This window comes from Triticum aestivum, chromosome 3A (assembly GCF_018294505.1).
Source record: "Triticum aestivum cultivar Chinese Spring chromosome 3A, IWGSC CS RefSeq v2.1, whole genome shotgun sequence".
NCBI classification, from domain to species: Eukaryota; Viridiplantae; Streptophyta; class Magnoliopsida; order Poales; family Poaceae; genus Triticum; species Triticum aestivum.
The window spans coordinates 623,499,958-623,520,774 of record NC_057800.1 but is presented as its reverse complement, the minus strand read 5'-3'; the positions used below and the strand labels follow the sequence as shown (position 1 = coordinate 623,520,774).

The window sequence follows — 20,817 nt, the reverse complement described above, 5'->3', positions numbered from 1 at the left end:
GAACGAAAGAAGTGACGTGGTCATAAACTTTGGAAGATGGGACTTGACAACTTGTTACATTACATGGTTAACTCATGCATGTGAGGATGGATTTATCCAATTTCACGATGACGTGGCCGGAGCAAGTCTGAGATCGAGGTCGAGCCCCACCCCCATCGCCGAGGCTTCCTCGGTGCTGTCATCCGCTGGAGTGCAGGCACGAGCACCACTGCTGGTGCTGATGGCGGCACTGCCGCAGTCCTCCTTTGGTTCCTGGAGCAGCCGCGGCTGGGCGTGGCACCCACCACCGGCCGGCAGAGCATGGAACGGCAGGCCCGCCGCTGACTGGTGCGCGAAGTAGACCCATCTGTGGAAGGCGTCCCGCGTGTAGGCCGACGACCCTGCGTGTCCCACGGCGATCAGGTGCCCCGGCGGCGGCGCGAAGTAGCTCATCCTGGCGTCCACGTGCAGGCGCGCGCGCTTCAGCTGCTGCCGCTCCTTCTTGTGCGCGTTCTGATGCCCGCCCAGCGCCTGCGAGTTGGCGAACTCGCGAGAGCAGTACTGGCACCCGAACCTCCGCGCGTCGGCCGGCGGCGTCGGCGGCGGAGTCAGCACGGCGGCAGCGGCGTCGGTGGCGCCGCCGGGCACGTCGTAGCCGAAGATCCTTAGGGACGACGGGCTTGCTGGCGTCATCTTGGGCTGGTCGCACCGTATGTCCGCCATGGATGATCTAGCTAGCTTGCTAGGTAACACGTAAGTGTTGAGGTGCTCAAGTGTCAGCGATGCACGAGGTGAGAGATTATGTAGCGCGCGGGGAGCGGAGGGAAGTCGCACCTGCTCGGAGAAAATGGAGTCATGCATGGGACGGGAAGAAATCGGAGGGCATGCATGCCTAGCAAGATTGGAGGTAGGTGAGTGAACATTGAGCAGATGGTCACACGCAACGCCAAAGCTTCCACCTTCCAGATGAGATATCAAAGTAGCATCGTTCTAGAACGGCAAAGTGCGTCTGCTTGTGCGCTACGCTGGCCCTCCGGGATGCCATTCTCGTACCGCTCGATGTATGGGTGTGAATGACATCTTTATCGATTGTGTCGTTTGTAGATGGTGACATGAAGGTTCCATGAGTTCCGCGCAAGTAGGACGTACGGAAAGACCCATTAGCTTACCTGCACCTTTCCCTTCTTGTCAATACTCAGTACCAACCAAGGAGAATTTTTTCACTTTATATAAGAACTTCAGAAATAGATTGGTAGAGAAAAAAGTTAAGAATAGGTTTGCTTCTCTCTATTAGTCTATGGGCCAACAAATTAAGAGGATTCACGTGGTAAAAACATTGTTTGCATATACAAGAAGATTCACACACTAATTACATTATTTGATAAGAAGCTTCTAGGCGCCCGGCTGTGCATTTGAAGGAGCATTTAATTAGTTAGATAATATTTCTCTTAAGTGGGCTGAACCTACAGGAGTCTTGCACTGCTGTGTGAGCAATATTTTACGTGTGCATAGGGTGTTGTTCACAGGACGAACATTCCCTTTCTTTGACATGATTGTTTCTTGTTCAGCCCAACCCCCCCCCCCCCCCCCAGCAGGAGAGAGAGAGAGAGTATGTGTGTGTGCGTGTGTGTGTTGTTGTTGTTGCAATGTTTTTTTTACATAATGAATGGGAGAAAGAGTGTGTTTTGCAAACAAGTTAGGAGAGAGAGAAAAGAGCATGGTCCGGTCCCATGTGGCCACAAAAAGGGCAAATTTAGGGGGCGAGGGGAGGCTAGACCCCCCCCCCCCCGCCCCCCTAATGAATTGTTTTTCTTTGTTACTACTGGTTGTTGTTACAAAAAAATCACTCCATAAGAACTTTGCCTCCTCCATTAGCAAACTTGTCCCCTCTATGTGTGAATCATGGCTCTGTCATACAAAGCAACATCCTACCTACACCGTTCGCCATGGGTTGATGTTCCCTCCGTTTCCTTTGGTGGCGGACGAGGTGGTTGGCTGGTGCGGCCTGCATAGCGGATCGGCTGTGTGGGTGTGGCGGCGCAAGGAGCACCGGCGGCTGGATCAGTTGCTCGGCTTCCAGATCCAAGGGATTCGCATGCTGAGACAACCTTGTCCGCTTGCAGGCGGCTATGTGCTCCTGATCTAGCAACGACCGGGCTCCGCAAGCGCCCGTCGGTGATGATGATCTGCCTTTTGTGCTCTAGCTCCAGCAATGTCAGCCTTAGGCCGATGGGCCTGTGCAGAGAGCTCTCTTTGGCAAAGTGGTAGTCTGCAGTGGTGTGCTTCGCTGTCGGATTGGTCCTTATTACTCTGACCTGCGACGGCAACCTTGCTGCGGATTACGGTGGCCACCGATCTTCAGGTTCAGTGATTGACTTTGGCGAGAAGATGCAAGCTATAGACAACGAATTGATGTAGAGGGATGGTTGTGCAGCAGCGGCGGTACATCGCGGGTAGCTGTTGGGGTGGCGGAAAAGCGGTGGCGACGACACATGATTGCCTTCGATGGTGGTGCTTCTCGAGCACCTGGTCTTAAGCTCCGGGGTGAAAACCTAGGTCTGGCCTGGTAATGGCAATGTTTTTTCATCGTTACCTTGTTGAAGGCATTGTTCGTACATGCTTAGACTGATTCTTCAAGGTGAAAACCTAGAATCTGGCCTTGAGTGGTTGGATCTTGCTGCTGAAGAACTTCGTTGTCCATGTAATGTCATGAGTCGGTTGGTGCGGATATGGTCATTGTTGTAGTTTGTCAATCGCGATCTGGTCGCTTTGGGGGGGGGGGGGGTCTCGCCAACACATAGCTTCGGTCTTATATGACTTTGTGGGTGTTTTTGTGTATATGTGTTCACTGGTATTGGTTGTGTGCATCCTAACTATACAGAGGCCGAGTGTGTGCTCGTTATGTTTGTATCTTCTTGATGCTCTATTTGAGTGGATAAAAACCACCCTTTATCAAAAAAAGGTCGGGGGTTTGTAGTGCTATGCGAACAATACTTTGCGTGTGCGTAGGTGTTGTTTACCGAGTGGAGATTCCTCTTCTCTCACATGATTGTTTCTTCTTTATCCACATGTTGCTCAAAATTAGAGTGTATGGTGCGTCAAAAATTAGGAGAGAGAGTATTCAATTGACATTTTCAGACAAAGAGCGTGAGAGAGAATGTGTGAAGCAAGCGAGTTAGGAGAGAGAAGAGAGAGCCTGGTTCGGCCTCATTTTGGCCACAAAGCAACAACCTTCCTATAACCTAGCTAGCCACCCGGCTCAAAACATCGAGTCAACCCCATGTTTTGAAACACCCACAACCTGCAAACACGTTTGCATGGCTCATAACTACGCACACATCTCAGTGTTCAACAATGGCTAGGATAAGTGGTGTGGGTAAGCCCAGGAGTAGTCACACATTTCCCTATTTCACAAAAAAAAAAGTGGACTTTCTACTCTTGGATGTGGGTACACCCTCTATCCACGCCATTCGCCACAGGTTGTTGTTCACTCGTGATGTAGACAATGTGCATGTGGTCGGGCTGATTTGAAAGGATGTGGGTCGAACTTGCAAGAGTCTTGCAGTGCTATGCGGACAGTATTTTGCATGCGGACAGATATATAGAGAAGTGATGATCGACTATTAATGAAAAAACACCATGCATGTTGAGGTGGGCCTTTGATAAGGTGGCATGAGTAGTGATGCATGTTGAGGTGGGCCTTTGATGAGGTGATGTAAGTAGTGATGTAGTATGTCTGTATGTTGAGAGAATTTAGTAGTGGAGATCAACTACTTAGATCTATATAAAGGATATGTTAATGTGTATTCGCATATTTAGACCATGAGAATATGGTGAACCTGCATACCGGATCGTTATACATTGAGGTTGCTAAATGTCAGATCATAACTAGGTGATCGTAAAAGTAACTTATAGGTATACCAGAAAAGTATGTCATGGTGCTTGTTGTAATTTACTATATGTCGGGGATATACCCCACGGTGTAACCCGGCTGGATGTATAACCCGGATGGATCTTGGTGACTCACTGGTGACCCGCCCGGAGCTTGGCGACTCACGAGTAACCTACCCGATCTTGGAGACTCGTTAATAAACCGGCGTGCGGGTCAGACGGATGACAAGGCCCAAGGCCCAGTATGCCGGTTCGTATGATGGTGGGCCGGTTTAAGAGGAAAGCATAAGGAATATTCCCTTACAAAGGAAGCAAGACTAGGACTCCACTTGTAATAGAGTAATCCTAATCCTAATAGGACTAGTCATATAAGCCGCCCCTTCAACATATATAAGGAGGGGCGGGGCTCCCCAAGAGGGACATGTTCCACAAGTTTCACAAGTTAGGTTTAGATAGACAAGTCAATAGCTCTCGAGAAAGAACACCCTTGTAATCGTGATCATCATCATCAATATCAATGAAGCAGCATGTAGACTTTTACCTCCACCGTGAGGGGCCAAACCTGGGTAAAAGCCTCGTGTCTCTCGTCCCGTTCAACCACTCTCAAGTTACCACATAGATGCGTTGGCCTTACGACTAAGTCCTCACACTAGGACATCTGCAGTGACAATTCCACGACAGTTGGCGCCCACCATAGAGCTTGCGTATGATGGTGTTGAGTTCTTGAAGAAATCTCTTTAGGGATCGAGAAGCTCATGAATAGACGGATGAAGAAGAGCCGGCTTTGAACAATCGCGCAGGGTAACGCGAGGCCGGACAACCTTGAGCGCAGCTGGTGGTATTCATCGTGTTGATTAAACTTTGGAGCCATCAGGTACAAGATTATGATCACAAGAAAGGTAGGGTTGCGTCCGCTCCGCCGCAACCGTCCAAAAAAGTAGTCGAGACCGAGATTAAAACTTTCCGTTGTAGTTTTTTCCTTTTTGGATTAGGGGACATATACACCGAGGCCGACGCGAAGTCATCTTGTGCTATGGTCAAGTCGCCGTAAGCTTTGTTTTCCTCCAATCGATCAAGTTAGGTACACCGTATATGCACATGCAAGGGATCAGACCAGCTGCGGTGTCCTCTGTTTGTACGAGACAACAGTAGCAATCCTACTACTTCAAATTAGTACTCTGCCACGAGTTGGCCAAAGTTGATCTACAAATTTTCTATTGGCCAAAACTGCTACAGGGGGAGCGACCAGATCGGATCTGCCTTTGCAAATTTATACAGAAAATATACACCAAGAAGACTGAAGTTATTATGTGGTCAGACAATCCATCATGATACTAGATGATGTTGCTAATACGCAAGTGGTCAAAGGTCAAAATACTATGAGTCAGCGAGAAAAAAAAAGGGGAGCCAACGAGGGGGGGAGATCGCGGACTTGACCTCGGCAATTGTGGCCCATCTTGCCCTGACCTCGCCTCGCCTTGCTGAACGACTCGCCTCGCTCCAGCTGACTTGACTCGACTCCGTATAGCCCTGTAGTGTTGGGATGTAAGCCGCCGTTGTCTGAGCCGCCCCCGCACGGACCTCGCGTCGAGCTGCGCGCTTCTGTCGGCGCGCCTCCGCTGTCAAGCCGCCTTCACCGGCTGTTGTTGTGCCTGACTCTCCTGCGGTCACCTCCCGCAAGTCGCCATTGCAGGTGCGCCGGCCGCCTCCCGTACCGAGCGCTGGGCCGCCTCCGTTGAGCCGCCCATGGCCGGCTGGCTCCGTGTCCATTGCTTCGCCGCTCACCTACTGAGGTATCAATTCAAAATCGCCATGGAATCAGGCCGCGGCCTCGCGCTGAGCCGCCCCGTAGCCGTAGTCTTGACCCGCTGACGCGTTCTTCCGACCCGCCATGGCTTTGAGTCGCCTCCGCCTCGCTGTTGCGGGCTCGCCTGCGCTAAGCCGCCGCCATGGATTTGCCTCGCGGCAGCCGTTGAGACGCCCCGCGATCAGCGTGTCGTCTCTACGGCCTCAAGCCATCTCTGCTCGCGAGCCGCCCCTAAACCGATGCGACCTCAGTTCTACGCAAGTCGACGTGGGCCACCTGCTCCTTGCTGGTTTTGATTCCGCGTCAGCTGCCGACGAGCCTCGCTACTGCATATGTTGCGTGGTTGCAGTTTCTCCAAATCACCGCTACAGCCTCGCTTCCTCACTCAGAGCCTCTGTTGTTGCTACCGCGTTGAGCCGGCCCGTCGTCGCTGCGGCCTCCCCTCGCAACAACAGCAGCACTCAGGAATATGCGTGTGGAGTTGACTGGCTGTTACTACTGTTTTCCTGTATAAAACTGCATGACAAGATTGAGCAGTTAAGAATGCAAGGACTTACAATGACAGTCTCCGAAAGCACTTTTTGAGGAAAGGAACTCCTCTCACGCCAAGTGAGGGAGTCCTGGATTAGGGGGTATCCGGACAGCCAGATTATATCCTTTGGCCGGACTGTTGGACTATGAAGATACAACATTTCATACTAAATTCCTCTGCATATTTAATAGTCCTATCCTCAAATAGAATTATTAAAGAAGCAAACATATGCAAACAATGCAAACATAACAGCAATCTGCCTAAACAGGATAGTCTGTAAAGAATGCTGCAACATCCATACTTCCTAGCTCCAAAAATTATGAAAAAAATACCCACTGTATTAAATTTATCAGAGATTAATATGAAAAAGGTTTCAACATTTTATCGCATTCTGACTTTTCTAGGGACTTATTGCAACAGCGGTAAACTTTCTGTTTTCAAACAGCAATATGTGGACTTCTAACATAAGCATAGTAAAGGCTATCAATGCCAATTTTATTAAAATAAAGGATGCAAGACATTATTCTAAATAACAGAAAGCAAATCATAACAAAATAAATTGACGCTCCAAACAAAACACATATCATGTGGCGAATACAAATATAGCTCCAAGTAAAGTTACCGATGAACGAAGACGAAAGAGGGGATGCCTTCCGGGGCATCCCCAAGCTTAGGCTCTTGGTTGTCCTTGAATATTACCTTGGGGTGCCTTGGGTATCCCCAAGATTAGGCTCTTTCCACTCCTTATTCCATAGTCTATCGAATCTTTGCCCAAAACTAGAAAACTTCACAACACAAAACTTAACAGAAAACTCGTAAGCTCCGTTAGTATAAAAAAATAAATCACCACTTCAAGGTACTGTAATGAACTCATTCTTTATTTATATTGATGTTAAACCTACTGTATTCCAACTTCTCTATGGTTTATAAACTATTTTACTAGCCATAAATTCATCAAAATAAGTAAACAACACATGAAAAACAGAATCTATCAAAAACAGAACAGTCCGTAGTAATCTGGATCAAACGTATACTTATGGAACTCATAAAATTCTCAAATAAATTGCTGGACCTGAGTAATTTATCTATTAATCATCTGCAAAAATAATTAACTAAATAGCACTCTTCAAATAAAAATGGCAGCAATTCTCGTGAGTGCTAAAGTTTCTGTTTTTTACAGCATGATCTTAAAGACTTTCCCCGAGTCTTCCCAACGGTTCTACTTGGCACAAACACTAATTAAAAGCATAAAACCACATCTAAACAGAGGCTAGATGAATTATTTATTACTAAACATGAACAAAAAGCAAGGAACAAGAATAAAATTAGGTTACCTCCCAACAAGCGCTATCGTTTAACGCCCCTAGCTAGGCATGATGATTTCAATGATGCTCACATAAAGGATAAGAATTGAAACATAAAGAGAGCATCATAAAGAATATTACTAGCACATTTAAGTCTAACATACTTCCTATGCATAGAGATTTTGTGAGCAAACAACTTATGAGAACAAGAATCAACTTGCATAGGAAGGTAAAACAAGCATAACTTCAAAATTTTAAGCACATAGAGAGGAAACTTGATATTATTGCAATTCCTACAAGCATATATTCCTCCCTCATAATAATTTTCAGTAGCATCATGAATGAATTCAACAATATAACCAACACCTAAAGCATTCCTTTCATGATCTATAAGCATAGAAATTTTATTACTCTCCACATAAGCAAAATTCTTTTCATGAATAATAGTGGGAGCAAACTCAACAAAATAACTATCATGTGATTAAAAATTAAGATCAAGATGACAAGTTTCATGGTTATCGTTATTCTCTAAAGCATACGTGTCATCACAATAATCATCATAGATAGGAGGCATGCTTTCATCATAATAAATTTGCTCATCAAAACTTGGGGGATAAAAAATATCATCTTCATCAAACATAGCCTCCCCAAGCTTGTGGCTTTGCATATCATTAGCATCATGGATATTCAAGGAATTCATACTAACAACATTGCAATCATGCTCATCATTCAAATATTTAGTGCCAAACATTTTATAGATTTCTTCTTCTAGCACTTGAGCACAATTATCCTTTCCATCATACTCACGAAAGATATTAAAAAGGTGAAGCGTATGAGACAAACTCAATTCTTATTTTTTTGTAATTTTCTTTTATAAACTAAACTAGTGATAAAACAAGAAACTAAAAGACTCGATTGCAAGATCTAAAGATATACCTTCAAGCACTCACCTACCCGGCAACGACGCCAGAAAAGAGCTTGATGTCTACTACACAACCTTCTTCTTGTAGACGTTGTTGGGCCTCCAAGTGCAGAGGTTTGTAGAACAGTAGCAAATTTCCCTCAAGTGGATGACCTAAGGTTTATCAATCCGTAGGAGGCGTAGGATGAAGATGGTCTCTCTCAAGCAACCCTGCAACCAAATAACAAAGAGTCTCTTGTGTCCCCAACACACCCAATACAATGGTAAATTGTATAGGTGCACTAGTTCGGCGAAGAGATGGTGATACAAGTGCAAAATAGATAGTAGATATAGGTTTTTGTAAACTGAAATTATAAAAACAGCAAGGTAGCGAGTGGTAAAAGTGAGCGTAAACGGTATTGCAATGATAGGAAACAAGGCCTAGGGTTCATACTTTCACTAGTGCAAGTTCTCTCAACAATAATAACATAGATAGAGCATATAACGAGCCCTCAACATGCAACAAAGAGTCACTCCGAAGCCACTAATAGCGGAGAACAAACGTAGAGATTATGGTAGGGTACGAAACCACCTCAAAGTTATTCTTTCAAATCAATCCGTTGGGCTATTCCTATAAGTGTCACAAACAACCCTGGAGTTTTTACTAGAATAACACCTTAAGATACAAGTCAACCAAAACCCTAATGTCACCTAGATACTCCATTGTCACCTCAAGTATCCGTGGGCATGATTATACGATATGCATCACACAATCTCAGATTTATCCAACCAACATAAAAGTACTTCAAATAGTGCCCCAAAGTTTCTACCGGAGAATCAAGAACGTGTGCCAACCCCTATGCATAGGTTCATGGGCGGAACCCGCAAGTTGGTCACCAAAACATACATCAAGTGGCACGTGATATCCCATTGTCACCACAGATAAGCACGACAAGACATACATCAAGTGTTCATAAAAGACTCAATCCGATAAGATAACTTCAAAGGGGAAACTCAATTCATCACAAGAGAGTAGAGGGGGAGAAGAAACATAAGATCCAACTACAATAGCAAAGCTCGGGATACATCAAGATCGTGCCATAGATGGAACACGAGAGAGAACACGAGAGAGAGAGATCAAACACATAGCTACTGGTACATACCCTCAGCCCCGAGGGTGAACTACTCCCTCCTCGTCATGGATAGCGTCGGGATGATGAAGATGGCCACCGGAGATGGATCCCTCCTCCGGCAGGGTACCGGAAAGGGGTCCCGATTGGTTTTTCGTGGTTCTGGAGGCTTGCGGCGGCGGAACTCCCGATCTATCTTATGTTTTGGAAGTTTTAGGGTACGACGGTATATATGGGTGAAAGGAGTACATCGGTGGAGCTACGGGGGCCCCACGAGGCAGGGGGCGCGCCCCCCACCCTCGTGAGCACCTCCCGTATCTTCTGACGTGGGGTTCAAGTCCATTAGGTGGGTTTCCTTCCAAAAATAACTTCTCCAGTTGATTTCGTTCCGTTTTGACTCCATCTGATATTCCTTTTCCTCGAAACACTGAAATAGGCATAAAACAGCAAATCTGGGTTGGGTCTCCGGTTAATAGGCTAGTCCCAAAAATAATATAAAAGTGGAAAATAAAGCCCAATATTGCCTAAAATAGTAGATAATATAGCATGGAGCAATCAAAAATTATAGATACGTTGGAGACGTATCAGTCACCCATCATGTTGCGGTGGTGGAGAAACAATGCGGCGATTCTCCCTCTATCTTGAGGACTAACTATGTCCGAATTCCTGAGCTCTCTGAGCCGGATACCCGTTTACGGGTGGACATCACCCAAACCCTGAACCTAGAGTCAGGCAGCGGGCCAGACTCATCGGGCAACATACCGGAATCTGAACTTCCAAGATCGGAAACCCCTCGGCCCCTGGGTCTTAGATCGGGTAGGGGTCCGGACTCAAATCGACCCACCCACCCAGACATAAATGATCTTTCCCACATCAGGCAAGAGCCCCGTGAAACAGTACATCATTATTGGGCCAGATTCCTCCTTGTGATGAACAAGGTTAAGGACTGCCGCAAAGAAGACGCAGTCTCACTTTTCTGCAATAACTGCACGGACAAGGGAATCCTTAACGCCATAAGTCGCCGTGACATATCATGCTTCGCCGACTTGGCATTCATAGTATGGAAGTACTGTGCGATGGAAAGTGCCTGGAAAACCGAAACGAAATTTTGGGATAATCCGGCTCTGTATATGCACCCAGTCCGACGTAAAAGGGTGCACTATCATAAGACACCCGAGTTCATTACAAAGAAGCAAAAACCCTCTACAGGGCACGGAACCGTATTGGAGGGATGGCTTAACGGACCCTGCAAAATTCATAGCACAGTGGATACAATACCAACGCACGGCCTTAGAGCATGTTGGATACTCCGATAGGTGGCCAAAACTGGTGATGATCTTCTTATCCCAAATGCCACAGAGCACCATCCCGTGGATAACAATACGGTATTAACAGTCTTTGAGACCTTCGCATCAAATAATAGGCGCAAGCGAACACTCCGCAGCATTGCCAAAATTTGCCACGTAGCAGCAATAAATCCATGGAGTGACACGGCTATTACCTTCAATGCCAGTGACGAACCTAAATTCCGAAAAGCCCGAGCACCAGCCACACTGGTCCTCAGTCCAATCATGGACGGCTTTAGACTCACCAAAGTACTCATGGACGGCGGCGGCGGATTAAACCTCATCTATGAGGAAACTCTTCAAAAAATGGAAATAGACTGGAACCGCATTGAGCAAAGTAGCACAACCTTGAGAGGAATCATACCCAGTCGGGAAGCACGATGCGCTAGGAAAATCACACTAGATGTGGTATTCGGTACGCCAGAGAACAATAGGTCCGAAGAAATTACATTTTAAGTGGCCCCGTTCAGCAGTGGATACCACGCCCTTTTAGGACTTGAGGCGTTCACGATCTTCCAAGCCGTACCCCATTATTGGTACATGAAGCTCAAAATGCCCGGGCCCAACGGAATCATCACTCTCGCCAGTGATCCGGACACAGCACTCCGCGCCGAAAATAAAACAGCCGCACTGGCCCTCGAGGCATTATCCGAAGCCCTCTCGACCGAGGAATTAACCACGCTACGCTCCACAGTGGACAGGGACGACGTGCTACTCGACAAGAGATCCAAGTCCGCCTCTTTTAAACCAGCGGATGAAATAGTCAAATTCCAAGTCCACCCAATGGACCCTACAAAAACAGCCTCCATCGGGGCACAGTTAAACCCCGCCGTGGACGCCGCACTACGAGAGTTCCTGCGCGATAATTGGGACATATTCGCTTGTCATCCCTCAGACATGCCAGGAATCCCACACAGGCTGGCCGAGCATAGCCTCAATATCCTAAAGGGATTCAAGCCGGTCAAGCAAGCTCTTCGGTGTTTCTCCGAACCTAAGAGACAGGCCATGGGAGAGGAACTAGCCAAGTTATTGGAGGCCGGATTCATCAGAGAAATAAAACACTCGGACTGGCTAGCAAACCTGGTGATGGTACCAAAGAAGGATAAATCCTGGCGCCTTTGTGTCGATTTCAAGGACCTCAATAAAGCTTGCCCAAAGGATCCCTTCCCCCTCCCCCGCATCGATCAAATTATTGATGCTACCGCAGGACACGAGTCATTGTGTTTCCTCGACGCATACTCCGGTTACCACCAAATCAAGATGGCGGAGTCCGACCAAGCCGCAACGGCATTCATCACACCATACGGTCCCTTCTGTTTCAACACAATGCCTTTTGGGCTCAAAAACGCCGGCGCAACATATCAGCGCATGATTCAGACATGTCTGGAGAAACAAATCGGCAAAACAGTAGAGGCATACGTAGATGATGTGGTCGTCAAAACCAAGCACGTCGACTCTCTGATAGACGACTTGAGGCTCACATTCGACAACCTCCGAACATACGACATCAAGCTCAATCCGGAAAAATGCGTTTTCGGCGTACCAGCCGGAAAGCTCCTGGGTTTCATTGTCTCCAGTAGAGGTATTGAAGCTAATCCGGCCAAAATCCGAGCTTTGTCACAGTTGGCTACCCCAACAGACCTCAAACAAATCCAGAAGTTAACTGGATGTGTGGCGGCTCTAAGCCGCTTTATCTCCCGCTTAGGAGAAAAGGTATTACCCCTTTATCGCCTCCTTCGGCGCACTGAACACTTTGAGTGGACGGATGCTGCCACAGCCAGATTGGAAGAAATAAAAGCCATACTGGCAACCAACCCAATCCTGGCCGCGCCAAACATCGGCGAACCAATGCTATTATACATTGCGGCAACTCATCAAGTTGTAAGCGCAGTGCTCGTCGTCGAACGAGAAGCGGACGGACATAAATTCCATCTTCAAAAGCCGGTATATTATGTATCCACTGTCCTCACTCCATGCAAATCACGGTACCCACATTATCAAAAGATAGCCTATGCGGTATTCATGGCATCCCAGAAACTGCGACACTACTTTCAAGAGTGTTCGATTACAGTAGCCTCGGAGGTGCCACTCAATGATATTATAAACAACCGCAATGCCACGGGCCGGATTGCCAAATGGGCCATTGAGCTCCTCCCGTTTGACATAATATACAAACCTCGGCGAGCCATTAAATCGCAAGTATTGGTCGACTTTGTCGCCGAATGGACGGAAGCCGAACTCCCTAAAGAGTGCGCATACTCCAATTGGATTATGCACTTCGACGGCTCCAAAATGCTGGCTGGACTGGGGGATGGCATCGTCCTGACGTCCCCAACCGGAGATACAATTCAATACGTACTGCAGATACTGTATACAGACTCCAATAATGCAGCCGAATACGAAGCCCTGTTACATGGTCTTTGGATGTCAGTTTCCATGGGCATTCAGCGTCTGGAGGTGCGTGGGGATTCGAACCTCGCAATACCCCAAATAAATGGAGACTTTGATGCCAAGGATCCGAAGATGGCGGCCTATTGTAACGCTGTCCTAAAGATGTCAGCTCGGTTCGAGGGGCTCGAATTTCACCATGTGGCTTGGGAAAACAATCAGGCGGCGGATATCCTCGCCCGCATCGGCACAAAATGTGATGCGGTCCCCCCAACATCTTTTTAGAGAGGTTGTTTAAGCCATCCGTGGTATGGGAGGGGGACACCGACAATATTAGTCCGGACCGGGCCACAACACTCGATACCGAACACTCTGACATAATCGGAGGCTTTGCCACCGAAACAACACCTTCAGCCCATGTAATGATGGCCATCATAACCCCGTGGATAGAACCATTCCTGGCCTACCTAACTAGGCAGGAACTTCCAGAGGACCAAAATGAGGCACGCTGCATAGCGCGGCGATCTAAGGCCTACAGGGTCCATGAGGGAGAACTGTATAAAAAAAGCACTACCGGAGTCCTTCAAAGGTGCATCTCTGAAGAGGAAGGGCGGAACCTTTTGGCAGAAATTCACGCCAGACTCGGCGGTCACCACGCCGCAGCCCGGGCTCTTGTAAGCAAGGCCTTCCGTACAGGATTCTATTGGCCGACGGCCCGGGCAGACACACAGGACTTGGTCCAACGCTGCGCCGATTGCCAGCTTTTTGCAAATCAAAGCCACATGCCACCCACCACCCTCCAAACAATCCCCATTACGTGGCCCTTCATGGTCTGGGGGCTTGACATGGTTGGACCCCTTAAAGGGGGAACCCACAAGAAAAAATACTTACTGGTCATGGTGGATAAATTCACCAAATGGATAGAAGCCAAACCTATTAAAACAACCGGATTCGGACCGGTGATAGACTTCATATCCGGGGTCGTACACCGTTATGGCGTCCCCCACAGCATCATCACTAACAATGGCATGAACTTCACGGCCGATGAGGTAAAACTCTGGTGCAACAAAATAGGCATCAAGCTCGATTATCCTTTAGTCTATCACCCACAAACCAATGGCCAAGTTGAGCGAGCAAACGGTCTTATAATGAGCGGCATTAAACCCAGGTTAGTGCGGTCCTTAACGGAGTCTAACACGCACTGGGTAGAGGAGCTCGACTCCGTACTCTGGGGGCTGCAGACCATGCCGAATCGTAGTACCGGATATACACCCTTCTTTATGGTGTACGGCGCAGAGGCAGTCTTGCCCTGTGACATAATTCATGACTCACCTCGAATGCGCATGTACGAAGAAAGAGAAGCCGAGCTCGATCGGCATGACAGTCTGGACACCCTGGAGGAGGAGCGTGACGTGGCAAAAGCCTGTTCCGCATTTTATCAGCAACAGGCTCGCGGATACCAAAGCAGAGAAGTACGGGCCAAAACTTATAACGTTGGTGAATTAGTTCTACGCCTGCCGGATAAGAAAAAGAACAAGCTCGAGCCCAAATGGGAAGGTCCCTTCATTATTGACCAAGTTCTGACCAGTGGAGGGTACCGTCTGCGGGATGCATCGAATAATCGACTCGAGCCGAACCCATGGAACGCGGCCAGGCTCCGAAGATTCTACGCCTAGCGCCGGACTCTATGTTCGTCTCCTTCCTCTGTCCATTTTTTGCATATACATTATTTGTTTTGTTTTTCTTTCTTTCTTTTATTCCTTCTCTAGGCCTTCAAAGGCCAACTTGTGCCTCGCTTGCACATTATAGATGCGCTAGCCGCGCTCATCATACCTGGGGGCTTCTTTCACAAAAGCTTAATTATTTATCTGGGCCTCATGCCCCGCACATGTGTTATACTTCCGCATGTACCTTTTTTCGCCATTATATGCATCGATATGACTTAAGTTTTGGCCAAGCTGGGTTGCCTGGCTCTTGTATTTATGCCCTACGTTCCCGTTAATTCGGCTAGGGCATAAGGGGAGCACCTCTGCGATTGTTACTGCCGGGTCAGCCGGATGTATACCTCAGACTGGGTGAAGCCGAAAGCTAGCGTTCTTAAGGGAATATTCGGTCGGTGAACAAAAGATGATTTTTATTTATTTTCCATATGTGCCCCCAGATGTTTTTTCCTGCGTTTCCTATCGCAGTCCGGACATGCACTTTAGGGCATGCGTACCCAGGGAAAGGAACCCTTAACGGAACTATTCTCCCTGGAAGATGTTTCTTACTACCCATGTAATATAACATAACTAGTTGGGCACTTGTCTGTTCAAGCACTAATGACCCCTACGCCTGGTCTCCACGCATACCCCGGTTCTTATATAACTGAGCGGGTATTCGGATACACTCCGGACTATCGGGTCCCGAGGTTGAAGCGAAAAAGTCCGCCATGACAAATGATCTACAATACGGCTAGAAGGCATTATACATGTCACTTTAATTACATAGTCATGCAGACTGACTAAATTCCTCTTCTATACCATCCAACAGGCGGTCTAGCCTACAATCCTGTTGGGAGTACTTTGCGGCTAATTCTACTTGCCCATAAACTAAGCTAATGGGGATCTCTTTTCCGTCGGGCCCCACAGGTCCGACCTCGGCCATGTGATTTGGGTCAACCTTGGTATACCGCGTCTTCACCATGGCCCAGGCTTCCCTGGCACCTTGACGGCAGGCCGATATCTTCCATAATCGGAAGCGCCGCCGTGCTCCTTGAGCTTCTCCGTAAGCTCTGCAACGCCTTTTGGCAGGGAGACGGATGGCCACAAGGCCTGGGCAACACCTTGCATCACCTGCCGAACTTGTTCGTGCAATTGTGAGAGCTCGGATAGAAGATCACACGCAGACCCGGGCATTTCCTCCGCGGGACGACCCGTCAGCATACCTACAGACATAATGCTGTTAGTCGGCTTCTTCGCTGAACTCCTTCAAAAGGATTCGTTCAAGCACTTACTGAAAATGCCGCGCCGAAGCCGCTTATTCTCCTTCTCAGAGTCTGCAAGCTGGGCTCGAACGTCTTTCAGTTCCACGCTCAGCTTGGTATTGGCGTCTTGGAGATTGTTTTTCTCTCGCCTGACCTCAGTCAGCATGCGTTCGCCAGCCTTTAGCTGTCGCACGACATGCTGGTCCTCCGGATTTTCTCCGGATTCATCTGCAACATCTATTGTTAGATCTGCAGCCACGCCGCACACTATATGGTAACCATCATTCTTCAAAGTAAATGTTACCAGCGGGGGACTTTTTCGGTTCCTTCAATGCGGCAACAGCGGCCCGCAGTTGGGTCTTGCATTCCTCCAGCTCCTGTGACAGCCAAGTATTCTTCTCTGTAAGAACCTGCACAATAAAGATGATCCTTAAATCAGTTCTGTTAATTGTTTCAAGTCTCAGGGGCTACTGATACATATAATCATCAGATTTACTTACCCGTACATCCTTTACATACTGATCCGTGGCTCTGGCTAGACCATCTTGAGCAGCACGGAGGTACGCCTCTCCAGAATTGAAGGCATCAAATGCCTCTGGTGAGAAACAAGCGTCGCGGAGTACGGCCCGGTGGTGCCTATGATTCATAGCGCTTTCCACTCCTGAATTTGTGGCGGATAATCTATCTGCATCCTCTGTAGGGGGGTTATCTGGTGCCCGCACCATATCGGCTTCTGCCTCTATGTCCGGTCCTGGCGCCCGACTGGTGGAAGCGTGATTAACAACATCGTCGGACATATTCCGGCGAGCGTTTTTTCTGTTAAAGAAACACGGGCGTCATTACATTTGAAGAAAGACGACAACCACGGAGCGGGGTTTCTGCTATACCTTTGCGCCAGCGTCTCCGTCCTAACCGCCTTCCTTTTTGGCCTGCCCGGCCTCGGTGCCTCTTGTTGGCAATTGCTGCGGGTTCGGCAGGGCGTCCCGAATGCCTTCCCTGTAAAAACGCCATATGTATATGGTAGGTGAAGTGTCTAAAAGGGGATCCTAGTTTTTGGAGTTGGGATTTTTTGATTTTTCTTATGTGCGATGCAGAAAGCAGTCCGGGATAGTCGGCCATAATGGCCACCATGGCATCATCACAGCTTAACTGATAGAACTGCCGGTCTATCAGCTCCACGAATATAACCGGATCGTCTTCGAGTCCGGAGTCGAGGGCCCGGTCAGGGTCCTCTGGTTGTGGAGAGGGGCTGCTGACCTCCTTTATGGCTTTTCACAGTTCCTGCAGCAAAATGGCAAGGTGAATACTTACGACAAAGAATGCGGGAAGAATGGGAGTAAGGAGATATAACTTACCCAGCTTGGAGGATTGTACATGGAGAATCCATCCCGTGGCTTGATGCGGATGAACTCCTCTTCCTCTCCCCTGAACAATTCGGACAGAATTTTTGCTAAAGCGACAGCATTGTCCGGACCGTTACGCCCGCAGCGGGTGGCATCATCCGCCCCGTTAAAACACCACAAGGGGTGCCCACGATATTGAAGTGGTTGCACTCCCCACATTATGCAAATCGACATAACTTCGATTACTGTCAATCCTGATTGAGCCAGTGCTTTAATCTGGTTCATCAGGTAAAGGACTTCTCCATTGTCTTCCTCCTGGGGGCTTCGTGGGCGCCAACTTCGGCGTTTCTTCAGAGGAGCATTGCTGAATTCAGGAAGACCCCGCCGAACAGGGTCCGAAAGGGGAACGTCCTCCATATAAAACCATTCCGAAGGCCAGTCTTCGGACGACTTCTTCGGGGTACCGGACAGGTATCCGGTTCCGGCGATGCGCCATATTTCGGCTCCGCCCACTTGATAAAGTTACCCCCTCTGTGTGCGAGGGATGAGGCAAAATAGCCTTTTCCATAGCTCGAAGTGAGCCTTGCAGCCCAGGAACAACTCGCAGAGAGCAACATAGCCAGCGATGTGTAGAATGGAGGCAGGGGTGAAATTGTGTAATTGGAGGCCGTAGAACTCCAGGAGCCCGTGGAGCAACGGATGAATTGGAAATCCGAGTCCCCTTAATAAATAAGGAATAATGCAGACCCGCTCCCCCGTAGAGGGACTGGGAAAACTCTCCGCTTGCTCCCCGCCATTGTAGGTGGCAAGCCCGGCTCAAACGGGCACCATGTATGCTGGAGGGAGAAATCTCTTAGTCTGTAGTTCGATTAATCGACTGTGTGGGACTGAACATCTCTCCCAATCACCGGGCTTAGGGCTACGGGGGCGGAGGAGGAGTTGCGGAGGTCGGCCATGCTGGAATGGATCTTTCTGAAGCACGCTCTGACGGATTCTCGCTGGGGGAGGATGGTATGGATCGGATCTGAGAATCCCCATCCTTTTAATAGACAATTTATTTATCTGGCTAGGGGGGCAAATGTAAAAACGCCCTGGTGCCTCGTATTCATTTGACGCGTGGGAGATAGCCCTTATTGGGCACAGAAGCCAAGAGGTCCAAACATTTATGGGACCGGACACTGCTTTACAAATGTTTGAAATATGGAGAAGAACCCGCCTTGCAATGCCGAAGACAACACTGCGCACCGGACTCATCGTCATTGAAGCCTGGTTCGTGGGCTACTGAGGGAGTCCTGGATTAGGGGGTATCCGGACAGCCGGATTATATCCTTTGGCTGGACTGTTGGACTATGAAGATACAAGATTGAAGACTTCATCTCGTGTCCGGATGGGACTCTACTTGGCTTGGAAGGCAAGCTAGGCAATACGGATATGTATATCTCCTCCTTTGTAACCGACCTTATGTAATCCTAGCCTCCTCCGTGTCTATATAAACCGGAGGGTTTAGGTCCATAGGACAACATACAATCATACCATAGGCTAGCTTCTAGGGTTTAGCCTCTTCGATCTCGTGGTAGATCAACTCTTGTAATACTCATATCATCAAGAATAAATTAAGCAGGATGTAGGGTTTTACCTCCATCAAGAGGGCCCGAACCTGGGTAAAACATCGTATCTCCTGCCTTCTGTTACCATCCGCCTTAGACGCACAGTTTGGGACCCCCTACCCGAGATCCGCCGGTTTAGACACCGACACCAAGGATACCAGTCAAACACCCGACCGTGTGTTTCTTTTGAATGGTTGTTCTGAGGGGCCTCTTGTCAGATTATAATGGTCAAAAATTATCAGAAGTCATCTACACACCCTATATACGGGTCAACGGTCGTCTGGACGAATCAGGTGCTATTTATTTTATTTATTTTTAAACACATATTATTTCATCCAAACAAAATTACTTTGCCATGCGGTATTTTATATGCAGGAGAATTATCCATTACAAAGTGGTATTATGCCACGGAGATGGAGGCGTGCCAACATCATTCGGCACAGGTGGGCGTCCTTACTCAACAGACTCCCGCACCGGCTTACAACGTCGTGGCCGACTCACCCGTCCGCCGCCTTACAACGCCACGAACGACTCGCCCATCTGACCTCGTGGCGGTTCACACGTCCGCATCGGTTTACAATGCGGAGGACAACTTGCTCGTCTGCACCGGCTTACAACGCCGCGGCTGACTCATCTGTCTGCTCCCGCGATCGACTTGCCCGTGATTAACTTCAGCTTTACCATAGTGATCACCAACTTCGCGGCGGATAACTTCCGGCCTAACATATCAGGTGAAATCCATCTAGTATATTTTTATATTACATATTGCTTTCTTTAAAAAGAGCAATTACTCTGTCTTGTGAAGTTCTCCAATGCAAGACAAAATGTCTACTGCAAAAGGGACTATTATATAACTGAGGTGTTAAATAACTCATACCGGTTTATATCACAGTCAAATATGAAGAATCTCAAGACAACTCCTCGAGTCGCCTTGAGACTTGGGGGCTACGATGACATGACTCGGTAAATGACTGACAGCTTAAAGCAAGTCAAGAACTCCGGGTCAGTGGAGGGAAAAATAACCCAGCCCCAGAGGCTACTGCCTTATTGGCGAATATTTTGAGGCCGTCGGAAAATTTCCGGTTTAAAAAGAAGGATTCTGGTTCAAAATCCGGCTCAAGGTAAACATGTCTCCCACAAAGCTTTAAAACTCTCAATATCCGGTTCAAAATCCCGGTTCAAGAAGAATTTATCTCTTGCAAAAAGTTAAAGGTTGCCGAAGAGGACCTGTTGCCATGATGCGCAGTTCAAACATGGGTATCCGATCCGGCTTATACGCCTTGTTACAAAATACATGGGGGCTTCCTGCTCACTGAGCATAACTATGACTACCCTTTGATCCGGCTTATAGGCTGGGCTGTAAAGGTCATTTGGGGGCTTCCTGTTCAAACATAGGTCGTATTCGAACCAAAGAGAACATAGTTGTCGGTACCGTCTTGACCGGCACAATGCCAAACTCACTAGGGGGCTTCTTGATCGTATTCGAATCATAGCTTAACCCCTTTTGGGTCCGACTTTGATCGTATTCGGATCATAGCTTAACCCCTTTACAAACCGGATATTTTTGGCAATGATAAACCGGCAAGTTCTACAAGCCGGCTGAAAATCAGATTAGTATTTCAAG

At 48.0% G+C, this 20,817-nt stretch overlaps 1 protein-coding gene across 1 annotated transcript; it reads right to left on the bottom strand.

Moving 5' to 3' along the window:
* On the bottom strand, nt 1–900 carry LOC123058809 (zinc finger protein 6-like). Its single transcript, XM_044481484.1, has one exon. The coding sequence runs from the start codon at nt 838–840 to the stop codon at nt 103–105; it is 738 nt and encodes a 245-aa protein (XP_044337419.1). The 5' UTR covers nt 841–900; the 3' UTR covers nt 1–102.
* Nucleotides 901–20,817: the final 19,917 nt, after the last annotated feature.

Coding starts and splice junctions, on each gene's coding strand:
- LOC123058809 (XM_044481484.1), bottom strand. CDS start 840: ATGCATGACTCCATTTTCTCCGAGCAGGTGCGACTTCCCTCCGCTCCC.